Source organism: Nerophis ophidion, linkage group LG01, assembly GCF_033978795.1.
Source record: "Nerophis ophidion isolate RoL-2023_Sa linkage group LG01, RoL_Noph_v1.0, whole genome shotgun sequence".
Classification (NCBI taxonomy): Eukaryota; Metazoa; Chordata; class Actinopteri; order Syngnathiformes; family Syngnathidae; genus Nerophis; species Nerophis ophidion.
The window spans coordinates 57,851,730-57,870,435 of record NC_084611.1 but is presented as its reverse complement, the minus strand read 5'-3'; the positions used below and the strand labels follow the sequence as shown (position 1 = coordinate 57,870,435).

Here is an 18,706-nt window from a genome sequence, read left to right as displayed (position 1 = left end):
ATACAAATTAGTTTTAAGATGGGACCAGAGGTGGGTAGTAACGCGCTACATTTACTCCGTTACATTTACTTGAGTAACTTTTGGGATAAATTGTACCTCTACGAGTAGTTTTTATGCAACATGCTTTTACTTTTACTTGAGTATATTTATAGAGAAGAAACGCTACTTTTACTCCGTTCCATTTATCTACATTAAGCTCGCTAATCGCTACTTTTTTTATCGATCTATTAATGTTTGTTTTGGTTATGACAGAGCTTCAAAGTAGAATCTACACATGCCTGCGTTTCACCAATCACATGCAGTCACTGGTGACGTTGGACCAATCACACAGAGCCAGGCGGTCACATGACCGTGATACGTAAAACCCGACTTAAACATGTTGACAAACTTATTGGGGTGTTACCATTTAGTGGTCAATTGTACGGAATATGTACTGTACTGTGCAATCTAATAATACCAGTTTCAATCAATCAATCAAAAGTGTAAGGGAAAAAAGACACTTTTTATTTCAACCGTACTTCCCGTCAAAAGCCTAAAGACTGATCGCACAGTTCCTGTCTTCACAATAAAAGTGCCACTCCATCGCGCCTGCGTTAACAAAATAAGAGTCTCCGAAAGCCAGCGCAAACAAGCGAGTGGGCTACGGTCTATTTACAATGTATTTCTTGTAAAGTGTATAAAAACAAATATGGAAGCTGGACAGATAAGATGCCAAAAACCAACGACTTTCATGTGGTATTAGACAGAAAAGAGGAACTTTTTTTCTCCTCCATTTGAAAACGTGGACGTTTGATTCCAATCAATGCAAGTCATCAGAATCAGGTAATACACCAACTTATATTCTTGTCTTCATGAAAGATAGGAATCTATGTGTTAAACATGCATGTATATTCATTAAAACACCTTCAACATGTTAACAAAAACGGCAAAATAAATGAATATAAATTATATACTGTACAGTATATATAAATGTATGTATACATACATATATATATATATATATATATATATATATATATATATACTGTATATATATATATGATATGTGTGAGTATAAATGATTTGTGTGTGTATGTATGATATGTGTGTGTATAAATGATATGTGTGTGTATGTATATGTATATATGAGGTAGATCACCTCGACTTGGTCATTTACTAAGTAATTGATGAACGTTGAAAAACTTATTGGGGTGTTACCATTTTGTGGTCAATTGTACGGAATACAGTATGTACTGCACTGTACAATCTACTAATATAAGTTTTAATCAATCAAATCAATGAACGCCTACTGAGCCTATGGTGCTGTTAAGTTATTGTGGCTCAATGTGCCATTTTTTTTATTTTATTTTAATGTACTATTATTTAATATATATTATTGTTTTAGTTGCTTAAGAGATATTCCTGGCTCTGAATTTGCTCATTTCTATTTTTATGTTTTTGTGCAATATTTGTTGCCGTAATCAGGTTACTCATCAGTTACTCAGTACTTGAGTAGTTTTTTCACAACATACTTTTTAGTTTTACTCAAGTAAATATTTGGGTGACTACTCCTTACTTTTACTTGAGTAATAAATCTCTAAAGTAACAGTACTCTTACTTAAGTACAATTTCTGGCTACTCTGCCCTGGGGCTTAAATGCTTCTATTGAGGTAGCATCTCTAACTGTTACCGGGAGGGCATTCCAGTGTACTTTGCCCAAATAGAAAACGCTCTATAGCCTGCACACTTTTTTGGGGCTCTGGGAATCACTAATAAGCCAGAGTTCTTTGAACGCAGATTTCTTGACGGGACATATGGTACAATACAATCAGCAAGATAGGATGCAGCTAGACCGTGTAATATTGTATGCATAAGTAGTAAAACCTTAAAGTCACATCTTAAGTGCACAGGAAGCCAGTGCAGGTGAGCCAGTATAGGCGTAATATGATCAAACTTTCTTGTTCTTGTCAAAAGTCTAGCAGCCGCATTTTGTACCAATTGTAATCTTTTAATGCTAGACATAGGGACACCAGAAAATAATTTGTTACAGTAATCAAGACCAGACGTAAGGAATGCATGAATAATGATCTCAGCGTCGCTCGTGGAAGAAAAATGGAACAAATTTTAGCGATATTACGGAGATGAAAGAAGGCCGTTTTAGTAACACTCTTGATGTGTGACTAATACAAGAGAGTTGGGTCGAAGATAATACCCGAATTCTTTACCAAGTCGCCTTGTGTAATTGTTTGGTTGTCAAATGTTAAAGTGGTATTATTTAATAGGCGTCGATGTCTGGCAGGACCGATAATCAGCATTTCCGTTTTCTTAGCGTTGAGTTGCAAAAAGTTAGCGGACATCCATTGTTTAATTTCATTACGCCACGCCTCCAGCTGACTACAATCTGGTGTGTTGGTCAGCTTTAGGGGCGTGTAGAGTTGGGTGTCATCAGCATAACAGTGAAAGCTAACACCATATTTGCAAATGATGTCGCCTAACAGCAGCATGTAGATATGGAAGAGTGCAGGGCCAAGAGCCGAACCCTGGGGAACGCCACACGTTACCTTAACATAGTCCGAGGTCACATTGTTATGGAAGACGCACTACATCCTGTCAGTAAGATAGGAATTCAACCAAGACAAACTAAGTCTGACATACAAATACGTAGGCTTACCATGATGTAATATGGTGGATAATACAGTGCAGGGGTGCCCATTATGTCGATCTTGAGATTCCGGTCGATGGCAGAGGGTGTGTCAGTCGATCGCCAGCCAGGCATTAAAGAAATAGACCAAAAAATTAGCAATCATCAATCTTCACTAAGACGTCACTTGATTAACATTCACAACACCCTATTTTTACTATAAAAATCTACAAGGTTAATATAGTCTGCTTCTCTTTCTTCCCCTCCATTGATCTGCTTTCTTTTGTATTTCAAGTTATCATTACATATATGTACTGTATTGTTGCATTTGAACAATTACAGTGTTGATAATAGCGGTACATAATTAGATTTTTACAGCTAAATGTGTATATATAATTTATTCACACATACACATTGCCCCCCCATATACATTTATTCTCTCAATGTGGCCCTCCAAGCCAAAATATTTGCCTAGCTCTGCACTAAAGGATGACCAATATCAAGCATGAACCCCTCATCCTAACCAGGCCATCTTTCTCCACACGCTAGGAGCAGCGGGCGGTAGTCTGCCAGATGCTGCAGCAACAAAAGCACAGGGAGCTGCAGCGCCTCACGCTGGCAGGAGCCCTGACGTCTGCACCGAGCTCGCCCAACCTGCTGTCCTCGGTGGCCGCATCCCCCCTGCAGGGCAGCCAAGGGGGAAACCTCTTCGGTCTGCAGGAGGGTGCGCTTCACAAGCCTGTGAGTGAGCGTATTCTCTCATTACATCACATATTCATAAAATGTCAAATACAAACCCCGTTTCCATTTGAGTTGGGAAATTGTGTTGGATGTAAATATAAACAGAATACAATGATTTGCAAATCCTTTTCAACCCATATTCAATTGAATGCACTACAAAGACAAGTAAATTGATGTTCAAACTCATACACTTTATTTTTTTTTTTTTCAAATAATAATTGAATTAGAATTTAGTGGCTGCAACATGTGCCAAAGTAGTTGGGAAAGGGCATGTTCACCACTGTATTACATCACCTTTTCTTTTGACAACACTCAATAATAGTTTCGGAACTGAGGAAACTAATTGTTGAAACTTTAAAAGTGGAATTCTTTCCCATTCCTGTTTTATGTAGAGCTTCAGTCGTTCAACAGTCCGGGGTCGCCGCTGTCGTATTTTACGCTTCATAATGCGCCACACATTTTAGATGGCAGACCGGTCTGGACTGCAGGCGGGCCAGTAAAGTACCCGCACTCTTTTTTTTACAAAGCCACGCTGTTGTAACACGTGCTAAATGTGGCTTGGCATTGTCTTGCTAAAATAAGCAGGGGCATCCATGAAAAAGACAGCGCTTAGATGGCAGCATATGTTGTTCCAAAACCTGTATGTACCTTTCAGCATTAATGGTGCCAGTCCATCTTAGATGATCTCGGGCCCAGAGAAGCCGGTGGTGTTTCTGGATGTTGTTGATAAATGGCTTTGGCTTTGCATAGTACAGCTTTAACTTGCACTTAAATGTGTTGCGACGAACTGTATTCAGTGACAGTGGTTTTCTGAAATGTTCCTGAGCCCATGTGGTGATATCCTTTAGAGATTGATGTCGGTTTTTGATACAGTGCCGTCTGAGGGATCGAAGGTCACGGTCATTTAATGTTGTTTTCCGGCCATGCCGCTTACGTGGAGGTATTTCTCCAGATTCTCTGAACCTTTTGATGATATTATGTAGCGTAGATGTTGAAATCCCTAAATTTCTTGAAATTGCACTTTGAGAAACGCTGTTCTTAAACTGTTTGACTATTTGCTCACGCAGTTGTGGACAAAGGGGTGTACCTCGCCCCATCCTTTCTTGTGAAAGACTGAGCATTTTTTGGGAAGCTGTTTTTATACCCAATCATGGCACCCACCTGTTCTCATTTAGCCTGCACACCTGTGGGATGTTCCAAATAAGTGTTTGATGAGCATTCCTTAACTTTATCAGTATTTATTGCCACTTTTCCCAACTTTTTTGTCACGTTTTGCTGGCATCAAATGCTAAAGTAAATGATTATTTGCTATAAAAAAATGTTTATCAGTTTGAACAACAAATATGTTGTCTTTGTAGCATATTCAACTGAATATGGGTTGAAAATTATTTGCAAATCATTGTATTTCTTTTATATTTACATCTAACACAATTTCCCTACTCATATGGAAACGGTGTTTGTACATGACATAACATCAATCGTGTCGTTTTTAGGCTGCGGGAGAAAAAAGTGGAGACAAGAACGGGTGATCGGTTGTCAGAAGCACATATCAGGCATCGCTTCTTGAGGAAGACGTCAGGTCATGTTTCTTTCATTTCTCCGCCCTCTTTTATGAATGTACAACAGGATGGACTTAAAGGGTGAGATTTTTTGCGTGTTTAAGTTTATTTTCTATGTTTTGTTTGATACTGGCAGCTTTCAGAGAAAAACTCTCTTTTTTCAATTGCACTAAATTTTATTTGACCAACAGACACGCTCGTGTGGAGCGAGCCAGACTTTACGTTCGAAGTCTCAAGCACTGATTCTTAAGGAAACCTTCAAGAATACATTTTTACTTTTACATGTCGGGTGTTGCAGATTCCGGCCGCTCGTCGCAACTTCTGTCTTCCTGGACTTGTTGTCTTCCCGTTGTGTTTGCCCCGCCCACATTTCTTCTCCAAACACGTGCGATTTATATAATTTCGATATGTGGCATTTCAGAAAACGTTAACTAGATATTACCTCAACATTTCCAGACATTTTTTTTGTTTTCTATCGTGATGTGTGCTTTCCATTTTGTGAAAGCTCGTTTTTACTACTGGATTTAAAAAAAAAAGGGGGGAAAAAATGGAATCGGTGAATAGAAGAAGCACGCGTTTTTTTTTTCCAGTTGCTAGGGAGATTAAAGAGGACGAAACCAACATTTGGAAGTGCGCACTTTGCATGTTGGTAGCTAGTCATTAACACATAGGACGCTCAGTACCTGCTTTTTGATTTACGAGAGGATTGATTAGGCAGAGCAATTTTTATGTATTTTGTGTTTTCATGTCAGCTGTTCCTTTAGCAATACTGGATAGATAATGCCTTAATGATGTTAGATACACAGAAAAAAACCTAATCTTTACTTCGCTAATCTTTTGTAATCCCGGGTACATGGGGATTTGCCCACTCAGCACTCTTCCTAGACCCTTTTATACATTTTATAGATGTCATCATATGTGAATAACCTGATAGTGATAACAGAAAGCGTCTTTTCTATGGTATTTTTCTGTGTTTCAATGCAACGTTGTCATGTGCTTCTGAGATGTGCGACACAAGGACATGATTTAAATATTAGATAAGGACTTGGGTGGGGGGGGTTGATATTTATTTGTGCTCAGCGCCCAGTGACCATCATCCTGCTCTCAAGGATGAACCAATGAGACACAAGAAGACATCCAAGTCACCGAAGAAGTGAAAATATGAGAATTAGAATTTGAAACATTGCCAAATTCCGCCTCGGACAGAAAAAAATAATAATTATTTATGCCGTGAAGAGTTTTTGGGTTTTGTCAATTAGTGGTGGTTAAAACCGAGTGGCTGGGATTGTACTGTGGCAAATTACATGTAGGTTTTTTTAGGGCTATTCTACCAAATCTGCCAACGCTCTCAAAAAAAAAAAAAAACTCAACTTAAGTCCTCGTTCACAATGCAGCTCAAGTCCAGCTTTTTTCCAATTGAGCTTTTTCACGTTGGTAAAATTTTATTGCATTTTTCGTATCTGGATATAAATCAAATTATTCCGATGCAACTGCAGTCTGAATGCTCAGGTTGCGTTCATTGTGAGGCATAAAGCAATCACAAAAATGCACAGTATAGTTTGCTTAATAAAAATATATATATTTTACAGGTAATTATTGTGAATTTTACACAGGTCCAATTTTGTTTGTCTGCTAAGAGAACAGACTTTTAGTTTTTCCCTGTATCCAACATGATATTTAGGGAGTATTGTGATTAAAAATGGGATCCAATATCATTAGAAAGCCCCTGAAATGAGCAAGGTAGGACCGCGTCAAAGAAAATGTTGCAGTAGCGGCGTTAGACACAACAGAAAAGGTCTTTTCTCGCACGTGCTTACAAGTTATTCTTTTAACCATCAGAGGAATTGTTTTTATTTTTTTTACATGTAATATTTTGTTGTGTAGCAATCTTGTCTTTTTGTCACCTCTCCAACTATGAAGACAATCTCCTACACGCCACATTTGGAGTTCTATTCGGAAGTACTATTGGAGCAAAAAAAAAAAAAACTGTGTGTGTGTAGATCGGTGTGTGCAACAGGAATTTGGCCCGAATGTGTGAATGTTGTCTGTGTTGGCCCTGCGGTGAGGTGACGACTTGTCCAGGGTGTACTCCGCCTTCCGCCCGAGTGCATCTGGGATAGGCTCCAGCACCCCCCGCGACCATGAGAGGGACAAGCTGTAAAAAAGGGATGAATTACCACTCCAGTATAGGGCTGGGCGATATGGCCTTTTTTAATATCTCAATATTTTTAGGCCATATCGCGATACATGATATATATCTCCATATTTTGCCTTAGCCTTGAATGAACACTTGATGCATATAATCACAGCAGTATGATGATTATATGTGTCTACATTAAAACATTCTTCTTCATATTGCATTAACATATGCTCATTTTAAACTTTCATGCGGAGAAGGAAATCACATCCAAGTCAATTGACCAAAACTCTATTTATTAAACAGTTATTAAGCAGTGGCGCAAACATACATCCATCCATCCATCCATCCATTTTCTACCGCTTATTCCCTTTCGGGGTCGCGGGGGGCGCTGGCGCCTATCTCAGCTACAATCGGGCGGAAGGCGGGGTACACCCTGGACAAGTCGCCACCTCATCGCAGGGCCAACACAGATAGACAGACAACATTCACACTCACATTCACACACTAGGGCCAATTTAGTGTTGCCAATCAACCTATCCCCAGGTGCATGTCATTTCAAAACAGAAAGTGCAAGATTGTTAGAGGCATTTTAAAACAAGCTATTAGTGCACTTTTGTGCATGATGTCACTAAGATGACATATCAAAACAACACTAATTTAAAGTGCACTTTTTGTACAGAACGCCCCTACAATAGTTTAAAAAAAATAAATTGCACTTTTGTGCATGATGTCACACAAGATATTTCAATAACTGTCAAATAGAAATTAGCTTCACAATAAGAAATTAAATAGTGTATGTCCTTCGCTATGTGGTAGGTTCCTGCGGACGTTATCTCCTTCTGGTGTTGACTATTTTTTTCATACGATGTTGATGTGGAAATTGTTGCCTCGGCATTTTGTTGTATACGTATGGGACGTATGTAAGAAAGTGCACTTGTTTTACATCTCTGTGAGAAGGAGAGAAGACAAAGAGCGGGAATGGCCTGTCGTGTAATGCCTGCAGCAACTGCGAGAACGTATACTCGAATATCACGATATAGTCATTTTCTATATCGCACAGAGACAAACCCGCGATATATCGAGTCGATATATCCCCCAGCCCTACTCCAGTATATAAAAACATAAACACCAACATACAGAAAAACCCATCGGCTGTATTGGTTTTAATCAGCCCCTGAAAGGGTACCTCTTTTTGTAGACCAAGGATCTAGAAAATTCCAAATTAAACCATGGATGCATGGCAGAGATATTTATATAACAATCTTGCCTTCCTTCATACTTCCTCCGTTTGGAATTTTCCCCATTTGACGTTTTTACCATTTGTGATGTCAGCAGATTTCTCCATATATGTTAAAGATTTACCCAAAGAGCTTTGTGCGTATCCGCCATTGTCGTCAATTAGTTCCTTCTTTGTTTTTTGTTCGTCAGTGTTAAGATTTGTTTGTGTGGGGGGGAAAAAAATGTTGGATTTGTGTGTGTGTGTGTGTGTGTGTGGGTGATACTGAAAGGCAATACCAGGCTGATATTTATTTACTTCTAATTTCATGATCATACAACAAATTTGTCACAACAAGATTGCCAAACAACAACTAAAAACAATGATTTAAATATATATTTTCATTTTTATAATAATCTGATCAATCACACTACTCAGCCTCCCTGGGAAAGTTTACGGCAAGGTACTGGAAAGGAGGGTCCGGCCGATAGTCGAACCTCAGATTCAAGAAAAGCAATCTGGATTCCGTCCTAGTCGTGGAACAACTGACCAGCTCTTTACTCTTGCGGGAATGCTGGAGAAGGCCTGGGAGTATGCCTATCCAGTCTACATTTGTGGATTTGGAGAAGGCGTATGACCGGGTCCCCCGGGAGATCTTGTGGGAGGTGCTGAGGAAGTACGGGGTGAGGGGAACTTTGAGGGCCATCCAATCTCTGTACAACCAAAGCGAAAGTTGTGTCTGGGTGCTTGGATGTAAGTCGGATCCGTTTCCTGTGGGGGTTGGTCTACGCCAGGGCTGCGCTCTGTCACCTATCCTGTTTGTGATTTTCATGGACAGGATTTCTAGGCAGAGTTGTGACCATGACGGAGAGAGTATACATCTCGGGTGGCTAAAGATTGCGTCACTGCATCTTCGGTTAGTGACCTTCAGCTCTCACTGAATCGGTTCGCAGCAGAGTGTTCAGCTGCTCGAATGAGGATCAGCATCTCCAAATCTGAAGCCGTGGTTCTCAGCAGGAAACAGATGGTTTGTAAAGTCCAGGTAGAAAGACTCTGTCCCAGGTGGAGTAGTCTAAGTATCTCGGAGTTTTGTTCACAAGTGAGGGAAAAATAGAGAAGGAAATCAACCGGAGAATCGCAGCAGCTGGGGCAGTATTGCAGTCTCTCTGCCACACTGTTGTGACGAAACGAGAGCTGAGCCAGAGGGCTACCGAGTTATCTACATTCCTACTCCCACCTATGGTCATGAAGTGTGGGTCATGACCGAAAGAATAAGATCGAAGACACGAGCGGCCATCAGAGTTTCCTCAGAAGGGTGGCTGGCATCTCCCTAGAGATAGGGTGAGAAGTTCAGTCACCCGAGAGAGACTCGGAGTAGAGCCGCTGCTCCTTCGCTTGGAAAGGAACCAGCTTAGGTGGTTCGGGCATCTCGTGCAGATGCCTCACGAGCGTCTCTCTTGGGAGGACCTCGTTGCACGTCCCATTGAGAGGAGACCCCGCGGCAGGCCAAGGTCCAGATGGGGGGATTACATCTCCTCTCTGGCCTGGGAACGCTTTGTGATCCCTCAGGAAGAAGTTGCTAATGTTGCTCTGGAGCGGGAAGTCTGGAGGTCTCTGCTGGAGATGGATGGATGTATGATCAATCACATGTTCCTTTTCATACAGTGACTTTTGCTATTCACGTTTTATGCTGCTGAAAATGCATCCCAGAGCAAGCTATCTGTATTAACAAAAAAAACATGAATTTCAAAGATAGATTTTATGAATTCTGTGGGGCTTTTTTCCATCTTTACTGTCCGTCCATCCATCCATTTTCTACCACTTGTCCCCCTCGGTGACCGGTGTGTTAATTTAGTCCAGATTTGAGAGCTTTTAAGTAAAGTTGTCTTGAAACTGGACCTGAACTATAGTGGTCTACATGGTGAAAAAGGGGTAGAATGTGACTTTATTATATTTTCAGAAACAGATGAAAGCTTTCACGAACCAAAAACTTTGTTGTACACACCTACATTCATATTTTTGTTATATTGTTGTTATTTGTGCCCTACAGTAGTGACAAGTGAGTCAAAGATTTTGACATTTCAAGTCAAAAGTATCAGTCTGATTATCGACTACCAGTATCACCCACCATTTAAACATGGAAGCCTGCCTGACATTGCCAGGTGCTCAGCACCTACTAGTGGTGAGTACAGGCAAACATGGACACACAGATTGTTTTAAGCACACACAAATCCAAACACAGACACACAAATTAGAACACGAACACACGGATCTGATTACACACAGAAACACAAATGTAAACACAGACACACAAACTAGAACATGGACACGCGGATCTTTTTACACACAGACACAAATGTAAACACAGACACACAGATCTGATTACACACAGACAAATAAATGTAAATATAGACACACAAACACGGAAAAGCAGATTTTATTACACACAGACACACGAACGGACACAGATCTGATTACACACAATTGTACACGCAGACACACAAAATAGAACACGGACATGCGGATCTGATTACACACAGACACACAAACTGGAACATGGACATGTGGATCGTATTACACACACACACACAAATGTAAGCACAGACACAAAAACTAAAACAGGCATGCGGATTTATTACAAACAGACACAAAAATGTAAACACAGACACACAAACTACAACATAGACACGCGGATCTGATTACACACTGACACACAAATGTAAGCACAGACACAAAAAATAGAACACAGGCACGCAATGTATTACACACGACACAAAAATGTAAACACCGACACACAAACTATAACATGGACACGTGGATCTGATTACACACAGACACACAAATGTAAACAGACACACAAACTAGTACACAGGCACGCAGATGTATTACAAAGAGTCACAAAAATGTAAACACAGACACACAAACTACAAAATGGACACGCTGATCTGATAACACACATGTGTAAACACAGACACACAAACTAGAACACGGACACGCGAATCTGATTACATAGAGACACACAAATGTAAAAAGACACACAAACTACAAGACGGACTCGCGGATCTTATTACACACAGACACAAATGTAAACACAGACACACCAACTAAAACCCGGACACACGGCTCTGATTACACACAAACACACAAATGTAAACACAGTCACACAAAGTAGAACATGGACACGCGGATCTTATTACGGACAGACACACAAACTACAACACAGGCAAGCGGATCTTATTACACACAGACACACAAATGTATGCACAGACACAAAAACTAGGACACAGACACACAGATGTATTTCACACAGACACACAAACTACAACACAGACACACGAACTACAACACAGACACGGAGATTTATTTCACACAGACACACAAATGTAAACACAAACTAGAACATGGACATCCGGATCTTATTACAGACAGACACACAAATGTAAGCACAGACACACAAACTAGAACACAGGCATCCGGATTTTTAACAAACAGACACAAAAATGTAAACACAGACACACAAACTACAACATGGACACGCAGATCTGATTACACACAGACACGCAAATGTAAACAAAGACACACAAACTAGACCATAAACACGCGGATGTTTTTACAGACAGATACACAAACTACAACACGGACAGGCGGATCTGATTACACACAGACACATGCATGTAAACACAGACACACAAATGTAAACATGGACACACAAACTAGAACATGGAGACGCGGATGCTATTACACACAGACACACAAATGTAAACAGAAACACACACAAATGTAAACACAGACACACAAATGTAAACACAGACACACAAATGTAAACACAAACACACACAAATGTAAACACAGACACACAAATGTAAACATGGACACACAATCTAGAACATGGAGACGCGGATGTTATTGCACACATACACACAAACTAGAACACGGATATGCGGATCTTATTACAGACAGACACACAAATGTAAACACAGACACACAAACTACAAAAACAGGCACGTGGATCTGATTACACACAGACACACAAATGTAAACAGACACACAAACTGGAAGACGGACTTGCGGATCTGATTACACACAGACACACAAATGTAAACTAGACACACAATCTAGAAGACGGACTTGCGGATCTGATTACACACAGACACACAAATGTAAACAGACACACAAATTAGAAGACGGACTTGCGAATCTGATTACACACAGACACACATATGTAAACAGACACACAAACTAGAAGACGTACATGCGGATCTGATTACACACAGACACAAATGTAAACACAGACACACAAACTACAACACGGACACACAAATGTAAGCGCAGATACACAAACTGGAAGACGGTCACGTGGATGTGATTACACACTGACACACACACCAGAACACGGGCACACGGCTCTGATTACACACAGACACACACACACACAGATACGCATTTGACAACTGTTTTGCTCCAATAGTATGTGTTGTTTAGTCGAAGCTGTCAGTCTCTGATGTAGCAGTGACTGAAGGAGAATTGTGTCAAGTGTGGTCAAAACAAACACAAAGTCTACAATTGTGAAGTGTGTGTGTTTATGGAATTGTGACATCAGACAATGTGCGCATGAAGGAAGTGAGGCAAAGGACGTATTTTTCTTTCCCATGTTGCACTGGGGCACGGCGGGCCCACGTCGTAAACCATTATGAGTTGTACATTTTTGTTCCAATGCCGTAACCAAGATGTTCTGAATGTCGTAGTATGTTTCTTAAGTGTTCCAACATTAGAGCACCTGTCTCACAACGAGGTATGACGGATCGCACGTCACTCTTTGGAAATCATAATTGCACAAAACGCAGTGAGGTGATGAATACGAAGTTATTGCTCTGCATGATTAAAAATGCATCGTTACCCCGAGGAGAGAAAAAAAATGAATGAAACGAGCACTTAAATGGAAGGAGGTTGTCATTGTACAGTGTATTTGCTTGAGAGAATTGATCAACGAGGAATTTGAGCATATTCAGATTAAATCCCTGTAAAGTATTTTGATATTTTTGTGTGTAAAGTTAAATGGATGGATGAATACAGGTTTTTTGTCAATAAATGTATTTTACTGATTTGTTTTACTTTGTCTCGTGTTTCTTAAATGATTTTGAAGTGAAAGGGGAAACGTGCCGTTTTTGGGGGCAATAACGTACGGTGGCCCACAGGGACAAATGTGTTCGAACAGGAAAGATTAAAAAACTAATCATAATAATATTAATAATGATGATGAACAAAGGCGACGGGAAAGTGCTGTGATCACACAAACTATGCAAGAGCTCTGATTTCTCTTTAACCTCATAGAGCAACTGTCAAGACTTGGACTTTGGAGTAGCTTACTGCGAGGATTTCGCAGCTCGCTGTGGGTTCTCCCGGGGTGCAAATCGACTTGACTGAACACGACGTGAAGGTAATAACATGATTTAAACAATCGCTCAAAAAGTACGAAACAAAAGGCGCGCACAAGGCGGAGGCAAAAACAACTTAGGGCATGAAACTTGAACTAAAAAACTGTGGACATAAAAACAAAAACACTTACTATGACGTGAACAAACGAGCATGGATAATGTCAGGGGTATAAAGAGTATATCAAAGGTGATGTCGCCAGGTAGACTACCTGGCAACTATGGCTTAAATAATACGGACATGATTAGTGACAGGTGCGTGAGTCCGAACACATGACAGGTGAAACTAATGGTTTTTCATGGTGACAAAACAATAGTGCACAAAGAGTCCAAAAACCAACAGAACACCACCAAACAAAACATGATCAATCACAAAGACATGACAGCAACTGATTTATGTAAGTAATGTTAGAATAGAATAGATCAAGCCTGGGCAATTATTTTGCCTCGGGGGGCCAAATTTAGAGAGAAAAATGTCTCCGGGGCCGCCATTACTAATTTTAGGAACACTAATACAAAACCTCACAATAATGTCTGTTTGCTAAAAACATGAAAGACACCCAGAATGTACATACAAATTAAGAATTTGGGATTTATAAAATTAACTATGAACGATAAAACACTGAATATTGACAACATATGGACGTCACACCCCCTCTTAATCGACATATTTTACAATCAAGCGAAACGCAACAAAAGTGCAACAAATACAGGGAAAAAATAACATGAACGGCGAAAAAACCCCACTTACAATCGGATATATCCAGTGTTGGGACTAACGCCGTTATTTTCGGCGGTAACGAGTAGTCTAACCCGTTATTTTTTCTATTCAGTAACTCAGCTACCGATACTACATGATGCATTACTGTGTTTTATTTTACGTTATTTTTTATATAGTATCGGCTAGAAACTGAAAAGATCTGAGTGTGTTTTATTGAAACGCTGCAGTGTCGTCCTTCTGTGTCACAAGGAAGAGAAGAGGCGCGCTTTGTGTGTGTGGGGGGGGGTCGTATCAGTATTTACTAACAAGACATCGTGGTGCAGCCAACGCCGAGTTTCTTAACATGGAGATATTCTCACTACTTTTCTTTTGTCGAGCACAAAGAAAAGAACATTTTTGTCAAATGTAAGTTGTGTCTTGGATCAAAGATCCCATCTACTTGTCACGGCGCGGAGTCGAACCCACGTTTTCTCGGCTATTGGAGCTGCCAGCACCTCCACTGGCAGCGCACTACGGCTGAGCGCAGCACGCCCAAGCAGCAACGAGCCTGCAGACAATCTGTATTCAGCACACTTGGTCTTGACGAGTGGGAACGGCATGAAGACCAGCAGACCCGAGGAACCTTTACCAGAACGTTGCTAACCTTCCAGTAAGCATCACGTCTGGCATTCCCTTTCCCCGTGCTTTACTTGCCTTTGTTTTGCTCTCTCTCTCCGTGACTCCCTGGTTCATGTCCCCTGTGTCTTCCACAGTGACTTCCCTGTTTTCCGTGATCGTGGCTTGTCACTCGAAATCCATCCGGATTCCTGACTGCCTTCCTTGATCCACGACCTCCCTGCTCGGACCCAGATCACGCTGCCTCGCTCCTGCCCTCGACCGCTCACCTGTCCACAAACCGCCTCTTCGCCCTGCCCCTCTTGATTCGACGAAGGATACAACCAACACTCACAGACAACAACCACTGGTAACATTTACATTATAAAGATTACACATAGTCCACACTCATTCACTTAGAGTAGCATACACAAGCCATGTTATCATCAAAGGCTTAAATAAACCTTGTGAAACCGCAGTTCTGCCCTGGTTGTCGCCTCCTTCCCTTCTCAGTCCATAACACTGCTGCCCAAAACATCAATTCAAATCTGCTGAAACAGCTGCAAGAGCATTATGCTTTGACGAAGCAAGTAAAGAGAGACACACTTCACCTCCACCTCCAACAGCAGCTGGATTTTAACGAAGGGACTGCTAACCAGGACAACATTGATAGAGCCATTGCAGCGTATGTGCTAGAAGACATGCAGGCTATTTCTACAGTAGAGTCACCCGCTTTCAGGCAGCTAATTAGCATGATAGCGGGCGTCAAACGGCACGAAAATATTTTCACGTACCTGGACACAGTGGACAGTGAGCACATAAACATGGAAACCGAGCTAAAGAAGACACTCCAAACTCTGCCTCTGCTCAACATTCAGCACTGAAGGTACACACTCTAGTCTATTCTCTTATATACTCTTTCATTCTAGACTTCTAGAGCGTTTGATTATCACATCACTCTAAATCATGGGTGTCGAACTCTGGCCCACGGGCCTAATTTGGCCCGCCGTGTAATTTCACCTGGCCCTTGAGGCAATATCAAATTAACATTAGAGCTGGCCTGCCGCTGTAACACCGCATTCACCGCTAACACTCTTACTTGCCAACCCTCTCCATTTTCCCGAGAGACTCCCGAAGTTCAGTGCCCCTCCCGAATTTCATCCCGGACAACATTATTTGGGGTGGGCTTTAAATGCACTGCCTTTGGCGTTCTCTACAACCTGTCTCCACGTCCCCTTTTCCTCCATACAAACAGTGTGCCGGCCCAGTCACATAATATATGCGGCTTATACACACACACAAGTGAATGCAAAGCATACTTGGTCAACAGCCATACAGGTCACACTGAGGGTGGCCGTATAAATAACTTTAACACTGTTACAAATGTGCGCCGCTCTGTGAACCCACACCAAACAAGAATGACACATTTCGGGAGAACATCCGCACCGTAACACAACATAAACACAACAGAACAAATACCCAGAACGCTTTGCAATACTAACTTTTCCGGGACGCTACAATATACACCCACCACTATCACCAAACCCCGTCCACCTCAATCCCACCGCCGAAAAAAGGCTTTACATTTTTTTATTTTTTTTATTTGATATGCCATTGATATTTTTTAATTATTATTATTATTTGAAACTCGATTTTGCATGTCACTATAAAGTTATATAAGCCTTGCTTGTTCAATATTCAATGCAAAACTTGTTTGGGTCCCTATTAAAAGGTTAATTTGTTCAACCTCGGCCCGCGGCTTTGTCCGGTTTTAAATTTTGGCCCACTCTGTATTTGAGTTTGACACCCCTGTGTATGGACTACAAAGTTCTCAAACATAAAGAGGGATCCTAGTGGGCCAGGCCAATCTTACCGTCAAACCTAGATCACGATTTAAAAAAGGGCTTAACTCATTCTCCTTCTATGCCACATCTATATGGAATGCACTCCCAACAGGTGTAAAAGAAAATGCATCTCTATCCTCCTTCAAAACCACACTTAAAGAACAGGCAGCTACAACCCCAGCCTAACCCCCTACCCCACCACATCCCACCTCCCCAGATTGTAATTGTTCAAATGTAAATAATCAAATGTATGTCCTTGTTCTTATGCTTTCTGAACTCACTGTGTTCACTGCCAGCTGTACATATCCTACCAAGTCAGACCTACACTATTTCAATGTCCATTTCTCAGATGATGTAATTGGTGATGACTGAAGTATGCTGATAGCAACCCAACCTAACCCATGGTGGGTCGTGGTTAAGGCCTCGCTTGGCAGCTAGCGCCATCATTTTATAAATGGGTGAATGTGGAAATAGTGTCCTCGCACTTCGAGTACTTTCAAGGTAGAAATACCAGTATAATCCATTGATCTGTTTCTTTATGCTTTTGTTAGGTATTGTCCTCCATATAATAGTATTTCCTTACCCCTAAAATGAAAAAGATCTATCCTTTATGAGCACTCAACAGGCTGCCGGATACTGTACCTGTATGGCCCTTTTGAGGCGGTCTGAAAAAGGGAGGTTTTTGTCATGAAAAAGGGAGGTTTTTTGGGTTGGTGCACTAATTGTAAGTGTATCTTGTGTTTTTTATGTTGATTTAATAGAAAAATAAAATAAAAATTACAAATTCTTCTGCGGCCCGGGATCACTGTCCTAATGCATATGTTCCTTGACTGCACTTAAATGTACAATATATGTAGAATATATTTATATTATTCATATATTATATATTACATATATAATATATTATATTATTTATTTTTATCATTGTTGAGTTTCACGGTGGCAGAGGGGTTAGTGCGTCTGCCTCACAATACGAAGGTCCTGCAGTCCTGTGTTCAATCCCAGGCTCGGGATCTTTCTGTGTGGAGTTTGCATGTCCTTCCCATGAATGCGTGGGTTCCCTCCGGGTACTGCGGCTTCCTCCCACCTCCAAAGACATGCACCTGGGGATAGGTTGATTGGCAACACTAAATTGGCCCTAGTGTGTGAATGTGAGTGTGAATGTTGTCTGTCTATCTGTATTGGCCCTGCGATGAGGTGGCGACTTGTCCAGGGTGTACCCCGCCTTCCGCCCGATTGTAGCTGAGATAGGCGCCAGCGCCCCCCGCGACCCCAAAATGTAATAAGCGGTATAAAATGGATGGATGGTATGGATTATCATTGTTTATTGTGAGCGAACTGTGGTGCTGGATTTCCCCCAGGAATCAATAAAGTACATTCTATTCTATTCTTTGTACAGTAGATGGCAGTATTGTCCTGTTTAAGAGGGTCACAACATTGCTGAGTCAGGTCCGCATGGAGCTGGAGGGGGCGTGGCCTCAAGCTCCGCCTGAATTTTGGGAGATTTTCGGGAGACAATTTGTCCCAGGAGGTTTTCGGGAGAGGTGCTGAATTTCGGGAGTCTCCCGGAAAATCCGGGAGGGTTGGCAAGTATGCCATAGTGGATCTAACATAACCGTGAGAATGCAGTCAAAAGTGGATCTAATATAGTTCCACTATAGTAGCGAGAGTCCCGTCCAAAGGGGAGCCAGCAGGAAACCATCCCAAGCGGAGGCGGATCAACCGATACACAGGCGAGCGGTCCATCCTGGGTCCCGACTCTGGACGAGCGGTCCATCCTTGGTCCCGACTCTGGACAGCCAGTACTTCATCCATGGCCACCGGACCGGACCCCCTCCA

The 18,706-nt window shown here is 41.4% G+C and overlaps 1 protein-coding gene across 3 annotated transcripts in view; it reads left to right on the top strand.

Moving 5' to 3' along the window:
* LOC133557479 (protein AF-17-like) overlaps positions 1 to 13,378 on the top strand; it is a 95,074-nt gene extending 81,696 nt beyond the window's left edge. For all 3 annotated transcript variants that reach the window (XM_061907970.1, XM_061907966.1, XM_061907957.1), the window contains 2 exons: positions 3,170 to 3,361; positions 4,855 to 13,378. In XM_061907970.1, the coding sequence (XP_061763954.1) occupies positions 3,170 to 3,361; positions 4,855 to 4,890 (228 nt within the window). In that variant the 3' untranslated portion in view covers positions 4,891 to 13,378. The remainder of the gene's footprint in view (positions 1 to 3,169; positions 3,362 to 4,854) is intronic.
* Positions 13,379 to 18,706: the final 5,328 nt, after the last annotated feature.